Raw genomic sequence first — 18,159 nt, forward strand, 5'->3', positions numbered from 1 at the left:
CATAGATTCTCCTGCTGCATTGGCATCGCTGCCGCCGACGACAACGGCGATTCCCCTCACTTCCCTGGCGCAGCAGTGTGTGTGCTGTGGCGCGGCGCAAATGGAAAGCGATGTCCGCAGCCTGTTAAGGTGGGCCAGCGCGCGGCCGGGTTCCTCCTCTGCGCTCGGACCACATGATTCAAGTGGACACGCAGGAGGACCCCAGCCCAGGGGGTAGTGGTTAGACAGAACAAAGACACGAGTGGGGACTGAGTGTGTGTGTGTGTGTGTGTGTGTGTGTGAGTGTGTGTGTGTGTGTGTGTGTGTGGGTGTTGGATGAGTGGGGGGTTGAGAAGTAAAGTCAAAAGGTGGTACTGTAGGCTTGCTGTTATGCAAGCAACTTCAAACTGTCCTTCTGAAATCATATCAACACATACAGCACACACGCAGGCACACATACACACACACACACACACACACACACATACACACACACACACACGTGCAACACACACACACGTACGCACATGCGCATGCACACGCACTTACATACACTCATCTCCGGGCATTAATAAGTCATATTTCACATGTTTTTCTCCCCCCCCGTACTGTCCAACCTAATTTACAGAGCGGTGCAAATTCAGTCAGGCTACAGTGCACCACCGAAGACTTGGCTTTACTGTGTGAGCGCGTGTGCGTGTGTTTGTGCATGTGTACTACCAGTGCCCACATCTTTTTTTCAAGTGCATATATTAAGTACAAATATCTTTTGGTTAGTTAAATTGCACACATGAATGGATATGAGTATGGGTGCATGGATAGTGTGTTTCTGTGTATGTGTGTGTGTCTAGTTGGTGCGCACGCAAAATACCGTGCACGTTTGGAGTGCTCAGTGGACTGAGTCCGCCTCTATGTGTGTGACCCCACAGGTAAGATCAGGTTTCAGCAGGTTGCCTGGACCGAAGCTATTCATTAAATACGTGCAGCAAGTCCGCTTTGTAGTGCTGCTCTGTGTCCTCATGCACTCCAATAGTCGTTCAGGAGGAGCATTCGTTTTACTCTTTATCCTCTTTAGAGTCACTTCTCAAAGCTAGCGTTTTAAAGGCCGATTGACTGAAGACACAGATAGTATTTGTGGCTTAGCATTGCTCAGGGTTCTTCTAGGTTAGCATAGGCTGCTACACAACACTACCTATTTTGCGTAGTCTGTTTATAATAGCCATTGCTTTATTATTCATCTGTGTATTTACTGTGTCTTTATTTTGTGTGTTTTCATAAATTGATCAAATGTACCTATTTGAGAGCAGGTGCATCAATGATGTAAAACATGATCAATTAGTGAAGAATAAGACGCAATCACCTCAACCCAAACCAAAATCAGAGACAGACCAGTGATGATGTCATGATGACTCTGTGTGTCTGTCGCAGTGTGTCTTCTGCAAAATGCATGCGCAGAGAACATTCACCATATAGCGCATACTTAGTCATCCTTACACAAGCCTGCAACACGCCCCCCCCCCCCACACACACACACACACACACATGCGCAAACATCATCGCACACTTCTGGTCAAGTATTCCACTTTGTCCGGCCATCGGATTAAAGCTAGCAAGCTAATTTGCTGCTATGTCGCAATTCGTGTATAATCCGGCGCTAATCCTCAACGACCCGATTAAAGAGCCAAATCTTGGGCTCAGTATCTTGCACTATCTCCTGCACTCTTCATTTGTGCCCTCTTCACCACTTTCTCTCCACCCCATTGTAGTGCTGTCCCTCCTTCTGTCCCTGTCCTTCTCTCTTAATCTCCCCCACCCCTTTACCTCCGCGTTCACTTGAAATGGGGCTCGTTTTTTTTTTTTGCTCTTTCAGACATTGCTTTGCCCTTTTTATTTCTCCCTCATGTCCTTACAATGTCTTTTAGAATCCTGCCATACCACCTCAGCATATTTATTTTGCTAAGGTTACATTTTTTTGGGGGGGAAAACTGTAACCTTTTTTTTGGGCAATCATTCCCAAAAGCGGCATAGCATTGCGGCTATAGCTCAACTCCATTGCAGGCATGGCACAACTGATACTTCTGGGGCGCTAGGTCCACAGCTCCTGACAATGTGCCTTTTGTCTCGTGTACTCGACGTCTTAACTTCAGAGGAGTTGTGTTGCGCTTAGACCCGTAGCCGACATCTGTGCCCTTTACACTCAAAGAAGGGAAGGGGCTTCACGACAGCGTGCGTTTCTGATTTGCGCGTTCGTTCAACTTTTGTTTTGGTAATGCCAATGTTAATGTTGATGAACGCACCGGGATAAGTCAGAGCTTTTATCTTTTAAGCCCCTTCATCTGACAGGAGTTAGCTTTGTTGTAACACCGCCTCATCAGCCTTTTTCAAAGAATCTGCTGTGATTGGTTGCTTTGTACTTTAAAAAAATATATATAGAACCATTAGCTTGTACCAATAAATGCTACACAGCTGGCTGACTTTTGACCATATATTTGCTGAGATGAATCATAAAATGATGCATAAGAATAAGGTAGTGAATTGATGACAAAAAAGTGTATTTGACGAACTAAATGGTTGGATTAAATGTGTCAATTTAGGAAGATTAAAGAGTTTGTGCTTTGCATTGTTTGGCGTCTTTTAATACAGTACCTAAACAGAAGCTAATCCTAAAGTGTGTCTTGTGTGTGTATGTGTGTGTGTGTATGTGTAAAAAAAACAACCACTTAATTCTCAGGGGCCAGAGCTTCCTTGCAGATACGAACATTTGTTTCTTCTTCACCATCTTATCTCAAGGTCGTGAGGGTCAACCTCTTAGAAATCGTTTGGTTCAATAATGGTCTTTCCAGTTGAAGAACATCTAGATATGCAGGATCAAGGGGCTCAGTTGTGAGTTCAGTAGCGGGGTTCAAGTTAATGTGATAAGTACTGCCACCATTTACATAAGACATTCATCACACTCTGAAGAAAAGATAAACAGCAGGGCCTCCGATAGTGATAGCAATCAATGATTAAATTGTGTGCGCGCGTATTCATGTGTGTGTGTCTGTGTTTGTGTGTATGTTCGACTAAAGCCAGTTGCACACAGGTCCGGGAGTGCAATATCACGCTGAATATAGGACGAAAGCACAAGCTATAGACCATGAGTGCCTTCCGCTATAATGGACTATAAAGGACTCCTATACAATGAGGTCAGCGATCTCTCCTATAGCATTGCCATACGGACGCGATCCATGCCCAATTACTTTGGCTCTGTTGTCAAATTATTTCCGAGCGTCACTTTAATTTGAGGGGCCGGTCATGGGTCCATTCGTAACATACACATATTCATGACAAACATCACGCCACTTCATCGTTCTGATTAGGATGGCACAAGTGCACTTGACCGCCAACCTCAGTAGAAGCAATTAGTGAGATAAAAGCGGGTGGAGGGGGGGGGGGGGGTAATAGTGCACGCTAATGACTTGCGCAGCAGTCACTCCATGCCACTTGTTATGACCACGGCACGCTGATTCCTGGTCCTCCATTTAATTATGGAGAGGATAAATTAAAGGAAAATGAGCAGCAGAGGAGCAAGGAGGTGTGTGGGTGTGCATGTGTGTGGGTTTGGAGGAGGGTAGAAAAATAGGTGTCTCTGCTGACAGCCGGGGTCTATTTTTAACAACCATGGGGACGGATGGAGACGGATGAGTGAGACGTTTCGGACAGCAGAGCGTGGTGATGGGGAGTTCTGATCCCCCCCCCCCCCCCCCCACCCCCCCCAGTCCACCTCACCGAGCGATGCGTCGCTAGGTGACAGGTATAGTGTCCGGAGGGGCGATGGAGCTGGGACTATAGGGGATTCCTCTGCGTGTGTGCGTGCGTGCGTGTGTGGCTGTGTGGGTGGGTGGGTGCGTGTGTGTGTGCGTGCGTGCGTGTGTATGTGTGTGGGTGGACGGTGGGTGGAGGAGAGGTTTCGGATGTGGTTTGCGCAAGGATTTCATCAAATGACTTTCCTGGTGATTGTGAACGCGGGGGTGGGGAGGCGCGACAGAGCCGACTCCAGGGGCTCCGAGTGATTACGGACCGGACTCATCCCAGCCAAGATGTGTGTTAGAATGAGGTGTGTAGGCAAGTGTGTGTGTGTGTGTGTGTGTGTGTGTGTATGTGTGTGTGTGTTTGTATGTAAATGCATGTGTGTGGGTGGGTGTGTAGGAGTCTGCCATTGTGATTAAATTCCCCCCCCCCCCCCAATGAGGCAACTGCTAATGTAGAGAGAGCAAAAGAGAGAGAGAGAGAGAGAGAGAGAGAGAGAGAGAGAGAGAGAGAGAGAGAGAGAGAGAGAGAGAGAGAGCAAGAGCATTGGGGGGGATGTGTACAGGGTTGATGTTGGGGAACAGCAGAAGAAAATGAACATACTTTAACGTGGCCTCTCAGCGAGAGACCAAACATGTTGCATCTAAATGAGGATTTTCATAACATCTGACATCTGAGTGCGTGGAAGACGTTTAATAATGGTTCCGGCCGTGTGTGTGCGCGTGTGTGCATGTGAGCGTGTGTCTGTGTGGGGTGTGTGTGTGTGAATGAAGTGTACATCAGAACCATTATGGGATGGATACTCGGAGGGTCTCTGTAAGTCTGGCATGCATCCAATCATGTCAATGCATGCAGAACCTATAGTTTAGAAGGAATACTGCATATTTTGCATGCAATCCCCGAAAGACAAATAATGCCTTTATAATGTCGGGCAAACAAAATGTACAATAGCCAATTTCCACTTTAACAGATTGTGAAACAAATGCAAAGTGAGCCACAGACCTAATTGCTGTTAATGTGTATAGGTTAATGGGAATGGCTGCCATGGATGGGTTGCCTTAGGAAATCGGTGAGTGTAATGAACAGTCACTAATGAATGTTCAATGATGTCTCCTGACTGAAAGCTCCCCGGGACATTTAGCCGTCAGTGGAATGGAACACGTTTCTAAGAACCGTTTCACCGTCAGAAATGTACACGTTTGGCTGGGGTTTCGGCTTTTGTGAACATTCGTTTTTCCGTATTTCCCATTCCTAAAGTGGAGTCAGCAGTACGCATGACTCATACGCAGACTTAATCCTGATAGATCCTGTTTAGCATTCAGTTTGGAAAAACTTCCACCTCTTCAAAGACGCGCAGAGGAGGATTAGAGGGTCTCTCTCTCTCTCTCCCTCTCCCTCTCTCTCCTTCAGAGGCAGAGTTTGTGCATACAGAGGTAAAAGGGAATACTTGTACGGACAAGAAGGGAAATGTTTTGCTGTAATAGAAAGACACACTGGAGGATGCTAGCATTAAAAGTGTCCCACTGCCGGGGAGAATGGTACTCTTGATGCCCGTCAATTCATTAGAGTGTTACAAGAACAACTACTTGATTTCAACGACCGTGACTCGCCAGCTCATTTCCTAACTGATTATGTTCTACTTTATTCACGGACAAAACAATAGAATGAGTTCTCCGCGCTTGGCAAAGACCACACATCTATCATCGGTGGAATTGCATTATTAAAACCCTCTTGTGTTCCACCTAATCTGATGACGGCAAACACATTATCTCAGAGGGCCTGTTACTCACACCGCAAATGAGGAAAGAGAAATCCAATTACACCGTCCCATTGTGACTTGTGAAGAAGAAGAAGAATAACATCGTAATAAACCACAGCCCCATCTCCTCTTTCACGAGTGTCCCTGTAAAGGCGGCTGTATAGGACAACTGAAAGTGAGGTGTTTTTTTTGTTGTGCTTTTCAATAAACAACAATTATAGATGTTGGCTGGGGAACGGCACCTCGGTGCCATTATCTGAGATAATGACATCATTTGAAAACTTGGTTGTGTGTGACCGGACAACCCCGGGATGCATGCCTATAATTACACACGTACACACACGCACACACACACACACACACACACACACACACACACACACACACACACACACACACAGACACACACACCACCCAGGGAGGGAGGGAGGGATCAGTGGAGAGTGAAAGAAAGAATATAGTGAGGAAAAGGATGAGAGAGAGGGAGAGAGAGAGAGAGAGAGAGAGAGAGAGAGAGAGAATTAAATGTGGACAGATAGAGACACAGAAAAACATGGAGGGATAAACAGAGAGAGGGAACATTTAATTCTAGGTGGAGAGAGGGAAAGAGAGAAAAGGTGCTGAGGAGAGAAACGGAGGAAAGGCATTGGGGAGAGAACGAGAGACGGCGAGAGAGAGAGACAGCAGAGAGCAACAGAGAGAGAGTAAACACAAAGCAGGGCCGAGGGCCAGAGGTTTGAGTGAGACCACAAGAACACACACATGCGCACACACACACACACACACACACACACAAAATAATACCAAAAATACACACACACACACACACACACACACACACACACACAGGGATGCGGATATACACACACACACGGACATGGACGCAAATGCACACAAACACACACACACACACGCAAAGTAAAACCAAAAACACACACACACACACACACACAGGGATGCAGATACACACACACACGGACATGGATGCACACGCACACAAACACACATCACATAACTCTGTTTTCTTCAAATATAACGAGCATCCCTTCTTCAGACCATACACACACATGTATGCTTGCACGCACGCACACACATACACACACACACACACACACACTCCTGGCTGACCCTGCCACAGGCTGATGAGATGCAGGAGCCACAGCCCCTATAGGAGGAGGAGGGGGAGGAGGAGGAGGAGAGCTAGAGGAGGGAGGAGAGGAGAGGAGGGGAGGAGGAGAGGAAAGGAAAGTGGAAGAGGAGAGGCAGAGAAAGAGTGTGAAGATATGAGAAGATCATGATGGTGCTTCCCCAGGGGCAGGGGGTGAGGTGGTGGGCGTGAGGTGTGGAGATGACAGGTGGCCCTGCCCTCAGGAAGGGGGCCTATACGGTGGCGATAGAGAGGCGATTCATCTTCCCCACTGGTAGAGCAAAGGACACGGTGGTGCTTTTCACAGCTCAAGGGAGGCGGGCAGTGCCTGATTAAATGTAAACGCTCTAACTTTGTGCAAAAATGACAAATGGTCGTAGCGTACACAAAGCTGATTGGTCATGACCACGGAAGATTATGAGCTGGTAGGAACGGATTGAAGAAAAAAAACACGGGAAGAAAAACAGATCAAATATATGAATTGAGTTTGTGAAGCATAGTCAAGCCTGTATGTACAAAAGCTGCCTCAAATGCATGGCAACAGTTTGACACAGACCTTGGTTGTGCCTCTGAGAGCCTCCTCAGAATCTCTCCTTCAGCAACAATGGCAACTCTAATACCCCAAAGGCCTGACTTAATAGAGCCAAGGTAATGACTTTTTCCACAAGGCTGCATACAGCCAATGTCAAACCATAACCATTTTTTCCTTTTTTATTCCGTTTTTTACGTGAGACTGAATCAAAATAAAGCAACCTTGTTGGAAAAAAAAATATATATATATTTTTTTTTGTGTTTAAAAGTGTGGACCTTCTGTTCATTTTAATGAATGTGTGTGTTATTTAGCATTCAATCAATCTTAATTACTGTTGTGGTGAGTGGAAGCTTTTTTCTGCTGTAATGGATTTCTTCAGCGGTGAATAAAATGCTAGAAAGTCATAATTAGTTAGTTAGACTTAGTTGAAAGAGACTCTGGTAAAGGTTAAAGTAGTCTTAGGTAGTCATCCAGGAAGCGTTCATACTGCTGCTTTCTCCGTAGCTTACGGCAATGTGCATCAACATGTTAATGAGATGAGAGATTGAGACATTTTGTATGTTTAGCAAAACACGCCGCTATATTAAAGGTATAACATATCACAAGCACATGATGAGCTTTATTATAATCCTTATCCCTCTATACGGTGGAGATATGGATATGATCAGCTTGGCCTGAGCGTGAACCACGTTACAACTTGAAGAAAAGGCCAGGGATTAAGTCTCCGTTACAGACATCTCGTGTGTTTTTCAGCGTCTTGCCCTGGCCCTTCATAAGTCCTCCTAAGAATGATTTAATACTGATTTAGGCTCGCTGGTCTAAGCCCATGCCCTCAATTCCCGTCTGCTCTGAGCTTGATTCTCTTTCTCATTTTTTTTTTGTGTCATTTAACTTTGACTGACAGGTCAGGAGGACATCCGTGTTGATCCTCCTGGAAGCGACATCTGTCAGTGGGACTGTAAGCTAGCCCATGCGCGATCTCGGTAGTAACTTCCCTTGTAATGGCTTATCATAACGCAGGCCAAAACCATGTTCACTGTTCCTTGCAGCATCTTCTGCTTGTGCTACAGCTGCAACCGAATCGAAGAGTTGAGTTGCCTGGCTCAATGGAAGGTGGGGCGGTGGGGGAAAGGCGAGGACGTCAGCAGCCTGTTAAGCCAGAGGTAAAAAGCTGTAGACCAAACCGAACATCCTCAAGCAGTCCCAACATACCACCCGATTTTACTAGCAGGGAATCATTTTTATTACATTACATTTGGATGTAATGTCTACTAGTTACAGCGAGGTATGTCATGCAATGCAATGGCATGACATACCTCACTGTAACTAGTAGACAATATTATCCTTGGACAGCCATAGCATTACTGCCAGGGACATATACTGAAATGCGTCTACATAAGCTATCTAAAAGCAGCATTGGGTGTGAACCTGAAAGGAGTTTTACCCTCAATTTCGGCAGGAGGAATTGACATTATTGTAATAAGAGGGGTGGGTCCTCCTCCACAAACAATAACAGTGGCACTATGAATAAATCGAGCTTTTCTGGGGAGTGTATATAATAACTGGTGTAACCATTGTCCATCATGTCCGTCAAGTCCCAGAAGTAATCTTTGACGGAAATAACTTGAGGCGGCCAAAACAATACACCGATTTGGATGTTTGACGACACAGGAAAGATCTAGGTCAAGATATGAAAGGGGTCATATGCAAACCCATCAGTTATAAAGGCTAAACATTACATTGGGTTTATTTAGGAGGTTGATGGTGCCTGCCTGATCATACAGTATACTAAGGCTGTCATAGACGACATTCTTGTCAGAGAACATAAGTAAAGGAGAGAGGAGATAGATGACAAAAATGACTGAAATGACAAGAGAAATAGAGAAAATGTCAGAAATAAAGAGAATTGATAAGTTGATGGACTGAGGAGAGGGGAAAGGTGACATTGAAGAGAAAGGGGGTGAGAGAGAAGAAAGTGGGGACAGGAGAGGAGAGATGATCTGAAGAGAAGAGAGCAGAGGAGCTGGGAGGAGAAAGGAGAGGAGATGTGAGAGTAGAGGAGACAGAGAGGAGACAGAGACTATCCTAAGAGAGGAGAGGAGAGGAGAGGAGCGAGAATAGGGAGAGTAAAGAGGAGAGGAGATGGCTGTGCCTTTAAGAGAGTCCATAGGCCTGGCAGAGTGTTGGGAACGTCAACGAGTGACTTTCTCATGACCCCTGAGGAGCCCTATTCCGTTTGGGACCAAGAATGAGGATGGGACATCCCACCAAGCCACAAAAAGCAATGTCCAACATAGACTCATAACTCTATATGTGGCCCTGGTTGGTGGGTGGCTCATGGCTCTCTATTTACATACAGAAAACGGTTCTCAATCCATCTAAACCTTAAACGAGGCCTAATAAACTGTGTATAACATACATATTTTAAAATCTTGTTGATGTTGTCCCGGATAATAAAATCAAGGAGTAATCTAGATTCTTACTCCAGTTATTTATTGAGCTTTGTAGGAACCGGGGTGAAGCTTGAGTCACAACCTGTGACACCTGCCACACACAGGCTCAGCACTGGTGAGCTTCTAACTTCAATTTGTCTCTCACTAAAGCCATCGCTTCAAATTTGCTGGCATACAATGGGATTGGAAAAGGATCAAGGAGCTCCAGAGAAAGCTGTACGTGATTGATAGTAACAGATGAGGTGGCTAACAGGGGCTAACATCCCATGATGTTGTGGAGAAGCCACCGCAAAGGAGAACTGATGAGGTTCAGTCCTGTACGTAGGTTGTCACGTGGGAAGGATAGATGGAAGAACATGGGAACTACTGGTAATTCACAAAAAAAAAAAGAAATGCCTCTTCTCAAAATAGACGCCAACTTGTACTAGTTACAGTTCTTAATCTTCTTTGATGTCGGTAGTCATGTATTATTGCCGTGATGTCACGACGCTCGCTACAGAATGCCCCCAGGTGTAAATACATGGGGATTACCAAAGCCAGTGGCACACTTGCGTGGGTTGACAATTGGACAGAAAACTCCTTTGCCTGGGAATAGAGGCAGGGGGGAGCTTTAGCCCTTGTGTTTCTGTACCGCTACATGTACACTGATAAATCCCTCAATCTCAAATCAAAACTGCACCAGTTGCTGGGGGACCGCCGCGGCAGATAGCCCTTGACTTCAGTCCCGACGTAATCCTGCAGGCTGAGAGCAAAAGGACGGCTTTTAGCGCACCTCCACTGGGTATTATTCCAAGAAATAGGCAATTAGAGATAAGAGTTGTTGGAAAATTGGACACGTTATATTTCCTGGCTGTGCCTGTGGCAGACCCCGGGTACGGTGATACAGACATGGGGATATTTTTGGGATGTCGCGATGACAGGCAAACAATAGGGAGGAAACAAGCATGCACCATTGTCATGATCTTGAATAGATATATATATATATATATATATATATATATATATACAGAGGGATCGAGAAAGAGACACACACAATACACACACAAACCCAGGGATAGAGAGAGATTTTGTGAGAGAGTGAGAGAGAGAGAGAGAGAGAGAGAGAGAGAGAGAGAGAGTGACAGAGACACAGACAGAGACAGAGAGGGAGAAACTTCATAAGCATAAAGAGCTACTGTTAATTTGTGTGGCCCTGACTGAAAACAACAACAACACATGTGACTGTGAACAAAGCACGCATCCCATCCTCAGTCACAATCCCAATTCACTAACAACTCCGTAGGGAAAATCAGTGGTGGCAGCAAAAGCCCCCCACCATCCCTGTGGAGCCTTTGAAGCCTGAACGGACTGACCTTGTTAAATAAGTGAAGTCCACTGCAGGCCCCACCTGGAAAACCAATGAAGATGTTCCTTTGCCAGATGGCGTGTCCAGAATAGAGGAGTGATTGTGTGGTATAGCAGTGGGTTGATAGATAAGGCAAAAAGGCTTATGCACTGTGGGCATGGACTGAGTTTGCTTTGGTAAAGGCCTTGTATATGCAAGCTTATCCAGGTGTACATGTAAATATCACAATCTTAAAAAAAAAAAAAGAATAGCACAATCACACACACACACACACACAAACACAAGCAAATTGATATGCACATACACAGACACATCTACATGCAACAAGCACACAAATTATTATCTGTCTATAGAAGAAAAAATAGAAGAAATCAAATAAAACACAAATCAATAAAAGCACTTGAAAATTAAGAAGACAATCAAGGAGAAGAACGATCTATTTCACTTCTAATAAGATTTGGGTAATTAATTTGCCAAAGGACAAGTTTAAGAGAAGCTGTTAACTTAAGAAATTATAATACATTAAATGACTTGAGCATACTGAGTAAACCCTGATGTAATCCAATCAGTCCATTCGGTTAAAGCAGAGGAATAACCTTAAGCAATCTGATTTTAAGACTATAGTAAGGTGCGCTGTTGATTGCCAAGCAATCAATAGGCGTGATAATCAAGGAGACACCCTAGATATTTAAATACAACATAAAGCAGAAATCTAGAATTACAAATTCAAGCTCAAATACAAAACGATTTAACAACTTTAAATTTGCTCTCCTGCCATACAGAGAACGATTCATGGGGAATGCCAAAGGTTTCCCACCCAAAGAGGAACACTTAATACATTTACTTACGTTTAATACTGTACATCCAACAACATCAAATGATTATTTGATGACCAAACATGTAAAGACTAACTTTCAGGGGACACACACTGGGGATTGGGTTACCTGCATTTATTAAGAATCTGTATCTTTCTTGTCACTGCTTTGTATGGGAAGAAAGACGTGATCTTCAAAGTGAAATATCTAAGTGATTTCAAAGTTGAAATCGGGCACATTAAGCACCGCCTGTTGCGTGCCTGTTGGCATATTTTCCTGTTGGCACTTGCCATTGTATGTGTTGCACAGCTCTGCGGTGGTTTACAAGCTGCCATTATAATTATAATGACATGTTATGCCTGCTGAGTGCTTGGAAATGCGGTAACCCGCTGTGCCATTGCCGCCTAAGAGCAAGATGCTCAGCTTCTCTCCCCTTAGTCTCGACGTTTCTCCTCCACAGCGGACCATAATGCTGTTTGTTGGAAGGCCAGGCCGGCCAGTCATTTCCTTATCTATAGCCCCACAAGGAATGTCCAGCTTTCCTGTTAGCCTAGCTATTCATGACCGCTTCCTGTCCCGGGCTGCCTTCCGGGACGCACCTGCGGGACACTGAGACCGAGTCTGGGGCTGAGGTCATACACAGCCACTGGTGTATTGTACTGCTGGAATAACCTAATCTCATGATAACTGATGTGGCATATGGTGGAGGCTATCAAAAGCGCCTCACAATGCTGTGAGCTCATATATTCTTACCACGGGTGTATGGGAATGGCACTGCTATGACACCATGCTCTGACAGGACCAGTGGTATGTTCCAAATAAGCATTTTTAGTTTTTTTAAGGGTATGAATTCAGAGTCTGAATGTGCCAGGGCATTGTCATGCCCTTAATGTGAAACAAGACTTACTGAAATGAGTGGCTGTCAGCACTTCTGATTGTTTAGGCAACAGTGTTCAAATGCTGGCCCCAGGGCAAATAAAGGCCAAATCAGCTCTCACTTGACAACATGTTTACCATGGGAAAAACGGCAGTTGATAGGCACTTAGCAGCCTTTTTACTGCAGTTTAGGTCCTTTACGACCATAAAGGTAACATATAGCCAAAAGTAAATAAACTGTTATGTGCCTTATGGTAATTGTACAATTATAAATAAATAACACATTTTTGTAATTCTTTCTAATGAATTACAATACTATTTCTGCTGTGAATCCAGAAACACCAGTACAATATATTGCATGCCACGGTTGAGCTAGTGTAACAGCAGCAATAAAGGGATTATTCTACCCTCGAAGCCATAATCATGTGTAACACACTTGTTTCCAAATCCTGTGGAAAAACAAACAGGTGTTTCATCTTAAACCGCCCTGTCCTATTGACCACCAATCAACCAATGGGAACGACACGCCATGTTAACAGTCTGGTGAGGACTCGACCTGTACCCATCCCTGTTATTACCTTATATTTTTGACATACCATTATAGAATTTGTCTTTTAAAGGATATTGGGTTTTTTTTCTGAACGGATGACCATGCATACATACACATCGTACACAAAATATATTCTATTTACATGACAAAAAAAACAACACCGTGAAACAAGTTTAAAATGTTGCCAACTGACCTGAAAGCCCCCAAAGCAAAGTAAGTGACAGCGCGGTAAATTTCATTGAATTATCGACCTCCATGGCTCAGCACGCGCGTGATCCAAGTCTCCACTTCCAAACGCCGAGTCTCCCCACGCCTTAATATGAGCAGGTTCCTGTCTTCAACTCCAGCAAGTGCGGTGTTATCTTGTTGAATCTCCAAGAGCAGGAACTTGGAGCTAGTATCCACAGCAGGAAATCCTTTTTTGTTTTGGCTTTTTTTTTTTTTTTTTTTTACTTTGCCGGTTTTGTTTGTAGTCAGCTGTGAAGTTGACGCTGTTTGGCGTAGGCGGACGTCGCGCGGAGGGACAGTACTACCTAATAGGGACGGCGTGCACGTGTCGCCCACCTCGACACTTTAAAGGTCCACTGCGGCGACCTTTCTTGGTTTAAGGCTCGGCTGCATTTGGAAATGTCTCGCAGTGACCACGGCGACAACAACTAGGCAACTTGTCGCCCCGTATCCTTTTCAGAGCGCGCGCGCGCGAGAGAGGGAGAGAGATAGAGAGAGAGGGAGAGAGGGAGGGGGTGGAGAGAGCGCGAGAGGACTGCCACCTTCGCGAGCTGCACCTGTCCGCGCATTCCTACGCGCATTATAGCGCGCCCAGCGCATGCTGGGGCCATAAAAAACGGTTTCAAAGCAGTACTATACAAATGTTGAATAAATATATATGCATATAATATAAATAATGCCTTTTATTATATAATGCCAATTATTCTTTATTTGAAGTTGAAATAAGTAAACCCGTTTGTCAGGTTCAAAAGCGGATCCATAGCAAGTGCATATTTCCAATACAGTGGACATGGTAAACATACAGTGGAACGGTACTCTGCTTGTCTTGAGTGACACACCGGCAACCACCAACCAGTTCCAATATGGCCCGGTCAGAGCCCTAGAGGTGGACAAACCCAACCTCAGGCAATTTTTCGCAGGTTGTCAAGTAACCTTGGCAACAGAGGTCAGGCCAAAGTGGTGGTGAGGGGGAGAAAGTTCACTGCTGTAGTGGAGAGGGGTGGGGGAGACCGTTCAATTATGAAAGGTGAATGAGGGTTATTCATGTGATTAAATTCAAGGAAGCGGGATTTGATCGTTCCACTGCTGAGCTGAGCAATACATTTCCTCCCGGGCCTGCAGGTAAAACTGCACTGCAGGAGCAGAAGCTTTTAGGACTCAAGGCACCTGGTGAGCCCTGAGACGTGAAGACAAAGGCACTAGCGTCGGATGGAGAGGAGATGGCGTGGTGCAATTGTGGTGCTTCTGGCGGCAAATCATTCAGACTATTATGTGTTGTATGCCTTCCATTTTATCCTTAGAATTCTCCCAGTACCTCTCTCTTATGAACTGGGGGAAGAAGTCAGATCAACTATGTGACTTGTAGTTACTATGCTAATAATCTATGCACTCCATTGGTGTAGATGTGTATCATGTACTATAAACATGAATATATGTGTTTTGTGTGTTTTTTATAATGACCTGATCGAGGTACAACGTTGCTGAAAACACCTTAGCTGAATAATGAACAAACAAATACACAAATGAATGAATACCCGGTGGACTGTAACAAACGTTGCTCATCCATACATCTAGGTGGACACACCCACCTGTGATGTCAGAAGCACCACATTTTCAAAACGACTTGTAATGGCTAATCACACTCACACCTGGTGGTATAATATGTCCCCTTTAAAGACCTTGCTTCAAACCTTTTTTCATTTGTGTAAAAAATAAAATCCTGACAATTACATGAGCTAAGATTAGTTTTACGAGAATTACGCCAAAATATCAGGTTAATTAAATGTTTGTGTTGTACAACTATGAATCTCCTTTCATTATCTGCCATGCTAATAGAATATGATACAGGTAAGTTATTTAGTGCTACGCTGAAACAGTGTTATGTGAAAACCTTTGCTCACAGACTTAACTAGAGAATGTTATGTCTCATGATGCAAAGTATCAGAACTATTATTGAGCGACTGCTCAAAGCATAATTAATTGCTACTCACTGAACAGTCAATATTCTCCACAGTCTATTGTCTAATATAGGAAAAGGGAGTACACTTCAACGATCATCAGACACCTCATCATATTGTTTGTCAGGGTCTAGCTCACAGAGAAACAACATGGTTCAAAATGTAGCGCACAAAGCATGAAGGAGAGCTTTTTTTAAAGACCAGTTTTGTACGTGGCCATTAGGCTTCTAATGTGTGTCCTGTATCCTCTAGAATAGAGGGAATTCAAACTTGCTCATGAACTATGTTATTATGGGGAAGCTATTAATTGTGCATATGATTCATTAGGGATTTAATCTACAAATCACTGCATAATGATGACATTTTGACAAATGTCAAGGTTTAAAGTGCATAACCGGGCCTATCAATCTATCACCACACGTTCCATTGGCTTCCCACATCTGTTTGTAAAAGCAGCGCTCAGAAATAGCTATGTACTACCATCTTGTGGCCAAATGGGTGAGCCGCAATTTTAACAGCAATCCTATTTGCGTGATGTATTTTGCTGCAGTAAAGACACCACATGTTTAGAATATTATTCTCATGCACATAGATAAACTATAAAATGATCATATAACACTTACTCAGGTGCAGGCCACTCGTATAGGATTTCAAAGAAAAGGATGCATCTTTCAAAAAATGTTTGAGCTTAGATTTTGAACCTGTTAAACAGTTCTGAACCAGCAACACGACCAAAGAAAAATCCTAATGATTCAAGTAAACATTGAAGCCATTTTCAGTGAGTGGCAAGAGTCCCATTTATTGAATTTTTTTGTTCTTCCAAAATGTGTAAACATACAAGACTGAACTCAAAACAAGTACATATATGACATGTGTGAATGTGTGCACAAACATAAGAATAGTAATATAAAAGATTAATTTATACCTCTCCAAACAAATTAACATTTTGCAAGTTTGCAAAAGCCAGTTGCTCAATTCCGTCAATATTCTTAAATATATATTATATTGATATATATTTATATATTGTGATTTCATATAGACATATTCAACATGAATTCAATTTAACCTTAACAATCCATTCCTGGCACATTGCACATGTTCTCGGAAAACAAAGTCACTGAATACTGGTCAAGATTATTCCTCGTGAGGTCGCTGGTCATTAAGTTTGACTAAAGGCCCTCCATGTGCACAATTTATGTAACACACTTGCAAAGTTAAAACTGTTCAGAAGGTAAAATGCCCACTTAAATCCTTTCCCCTTCAAATGCTTACAAATAATGTCTGAACTAATGTGTAGGCCGATGGAATATTAAGGAATATTCTCTTTCTGGCAGGAGACTGTTACAGTGTTTATCAGAGACCTTTTTAAAAAGGTAAAGCCGGAGTCCTTTGTTTTTCTTATGGCTGACAGTCCTTGAAATTACCAATAGCGAGCAACGAATAACGTCCGTCTAGCGTCGACCAAAGTAGGTGCTTCAGAGATAAGCCAACCGACCTGGTTGTTTCGGGGGAATGGAGACGTCGACGACAAGGAAAGGTTACAACACGCCAGCCTTGTCCTTAAAGTTAAGTTCTTTGCGAGATAGACAGAAAACTCTCCGCATAACCTTTGTGACCTTTGTTAACTTAATTTCCCACAAGCCCTTGCAACATCCGTTGGCAGAGTTGGTCAAACGTGCAAAACGCAGAGGCAATAATAACAACGCATGACTTCTTAAGATGCTTTGAGAAAGTGGAACTTCCGACTGAGACAGTCAAAAGCAGAAGGCAGATTCAAAGCACTGAAAGCACTAAAACAAAACGGGGAACGTGATTCTTCCAGCACAACCATCTGCAGCTCACTCTTGATTTCATTGGTTGTACAGGAGCCAGCCCCATTTCCTATTTACTTGTGGGCTCACATCTCACCAGACCAAGTCTGGCCTTGGCTGCTACATCCAAAAGACCTGTATATACTCCACTTTGATGATGGAATGCTATGCGTATAGCATTCCTGCATATGTTTTTGTCTTATTGTGGGTTTGAGGAAACTATTCACTGGAGTCATGGATCTGCTTTCCCATGGTATACATTCATCAATGCCCCCTAAAATCTCAGACTGAATTCAGATTGTAATTCTCCAAGTTCTGTGTCTGATGTGCATGAACTGCTTTGGGCCGTTGTAACAGTATAAACATACTGGATATGACTGGCGGTATACTGCCCCCTTAAGGTTAATGTAGGTATTGTATGTCACAGATGCATGCATTCCTGTTCATGAGGACCAGCACAACCAACATCTTGCATATGCACGTATAAAGTGAAGTATACTGAGGCTCTAAAGAGGTAGACGGATGCATACAACACTTCAACAAGTCACCTGACACCTCACTTCCCTGATGGCACAATACCCGTCCAATAATTGTAGTGCATATGTTGCTTGAAATAATTCATAACCCAGTACACTATGTTTACACTAAGCCAACGTTGAAATGTATAAGGATACATTTGTGGGGTTTATTTTCAACCACAATTCCATTCAAAAAATGTTTTCACATGAACTAGTGCCATGTAGGCCTTCCATTTGTGAATCACTGCTAAATTTGAGGCTATAATAATGTGTTTTTAGCTATATCCAATGCAGTCCATTCAGGCAATCTGTTTGGATATTAAAAAAAAAGTGGTTGAAGTGGATCAGAAAAAGCATGATTTCAGTTAAAACTACAATCCCCTAGATTGTACTTTTTTT

General features: G+C 43.7%; 1 protein-coding gene across 3 annotated transcripts in view; it reads right to left on the reverse strand.

The window, feature by feature from the left end:
* Positions 1–13,834, reverse strand: part of esama (endothelial cell adhesion molecule a) — a 34,593-nt gene extending 20,759 nt beyond the window's left edge. For all 3 annotated transcript variants that reach the window (XM_084474740.1, XM_084474739.1, XM_084474741.1), the window contains exon 1: positions 13,439–13,834. In XM_084474740.1, coding sequence (XP_084330866.1) covers positions 13,439–13,502 — 64 coding nt within the window. In that variant the 5' untranslated portion in view covers positions 13,503–13,834. The remainder of the gene's footprint in view (positions 1–13,438) is intronic.
* Between the last annotated feature and the right edge of the window lie 4,325 nt (positions 13,835–18,159).

This window comes from Micromesistius poutassou (genome assembly GCF_964030765.1).
Source record: "Micromesistius poutassou genome assembly, chromosome: 10".
In the NCBI taxonomy this organism is placed as follows: domain Eukaryota; kingdom Metazoa; phylum Chordata; class Actinopteri; order Gadiformes; family Gadidae; genus Micromesistius; species Micromesistius poutassou.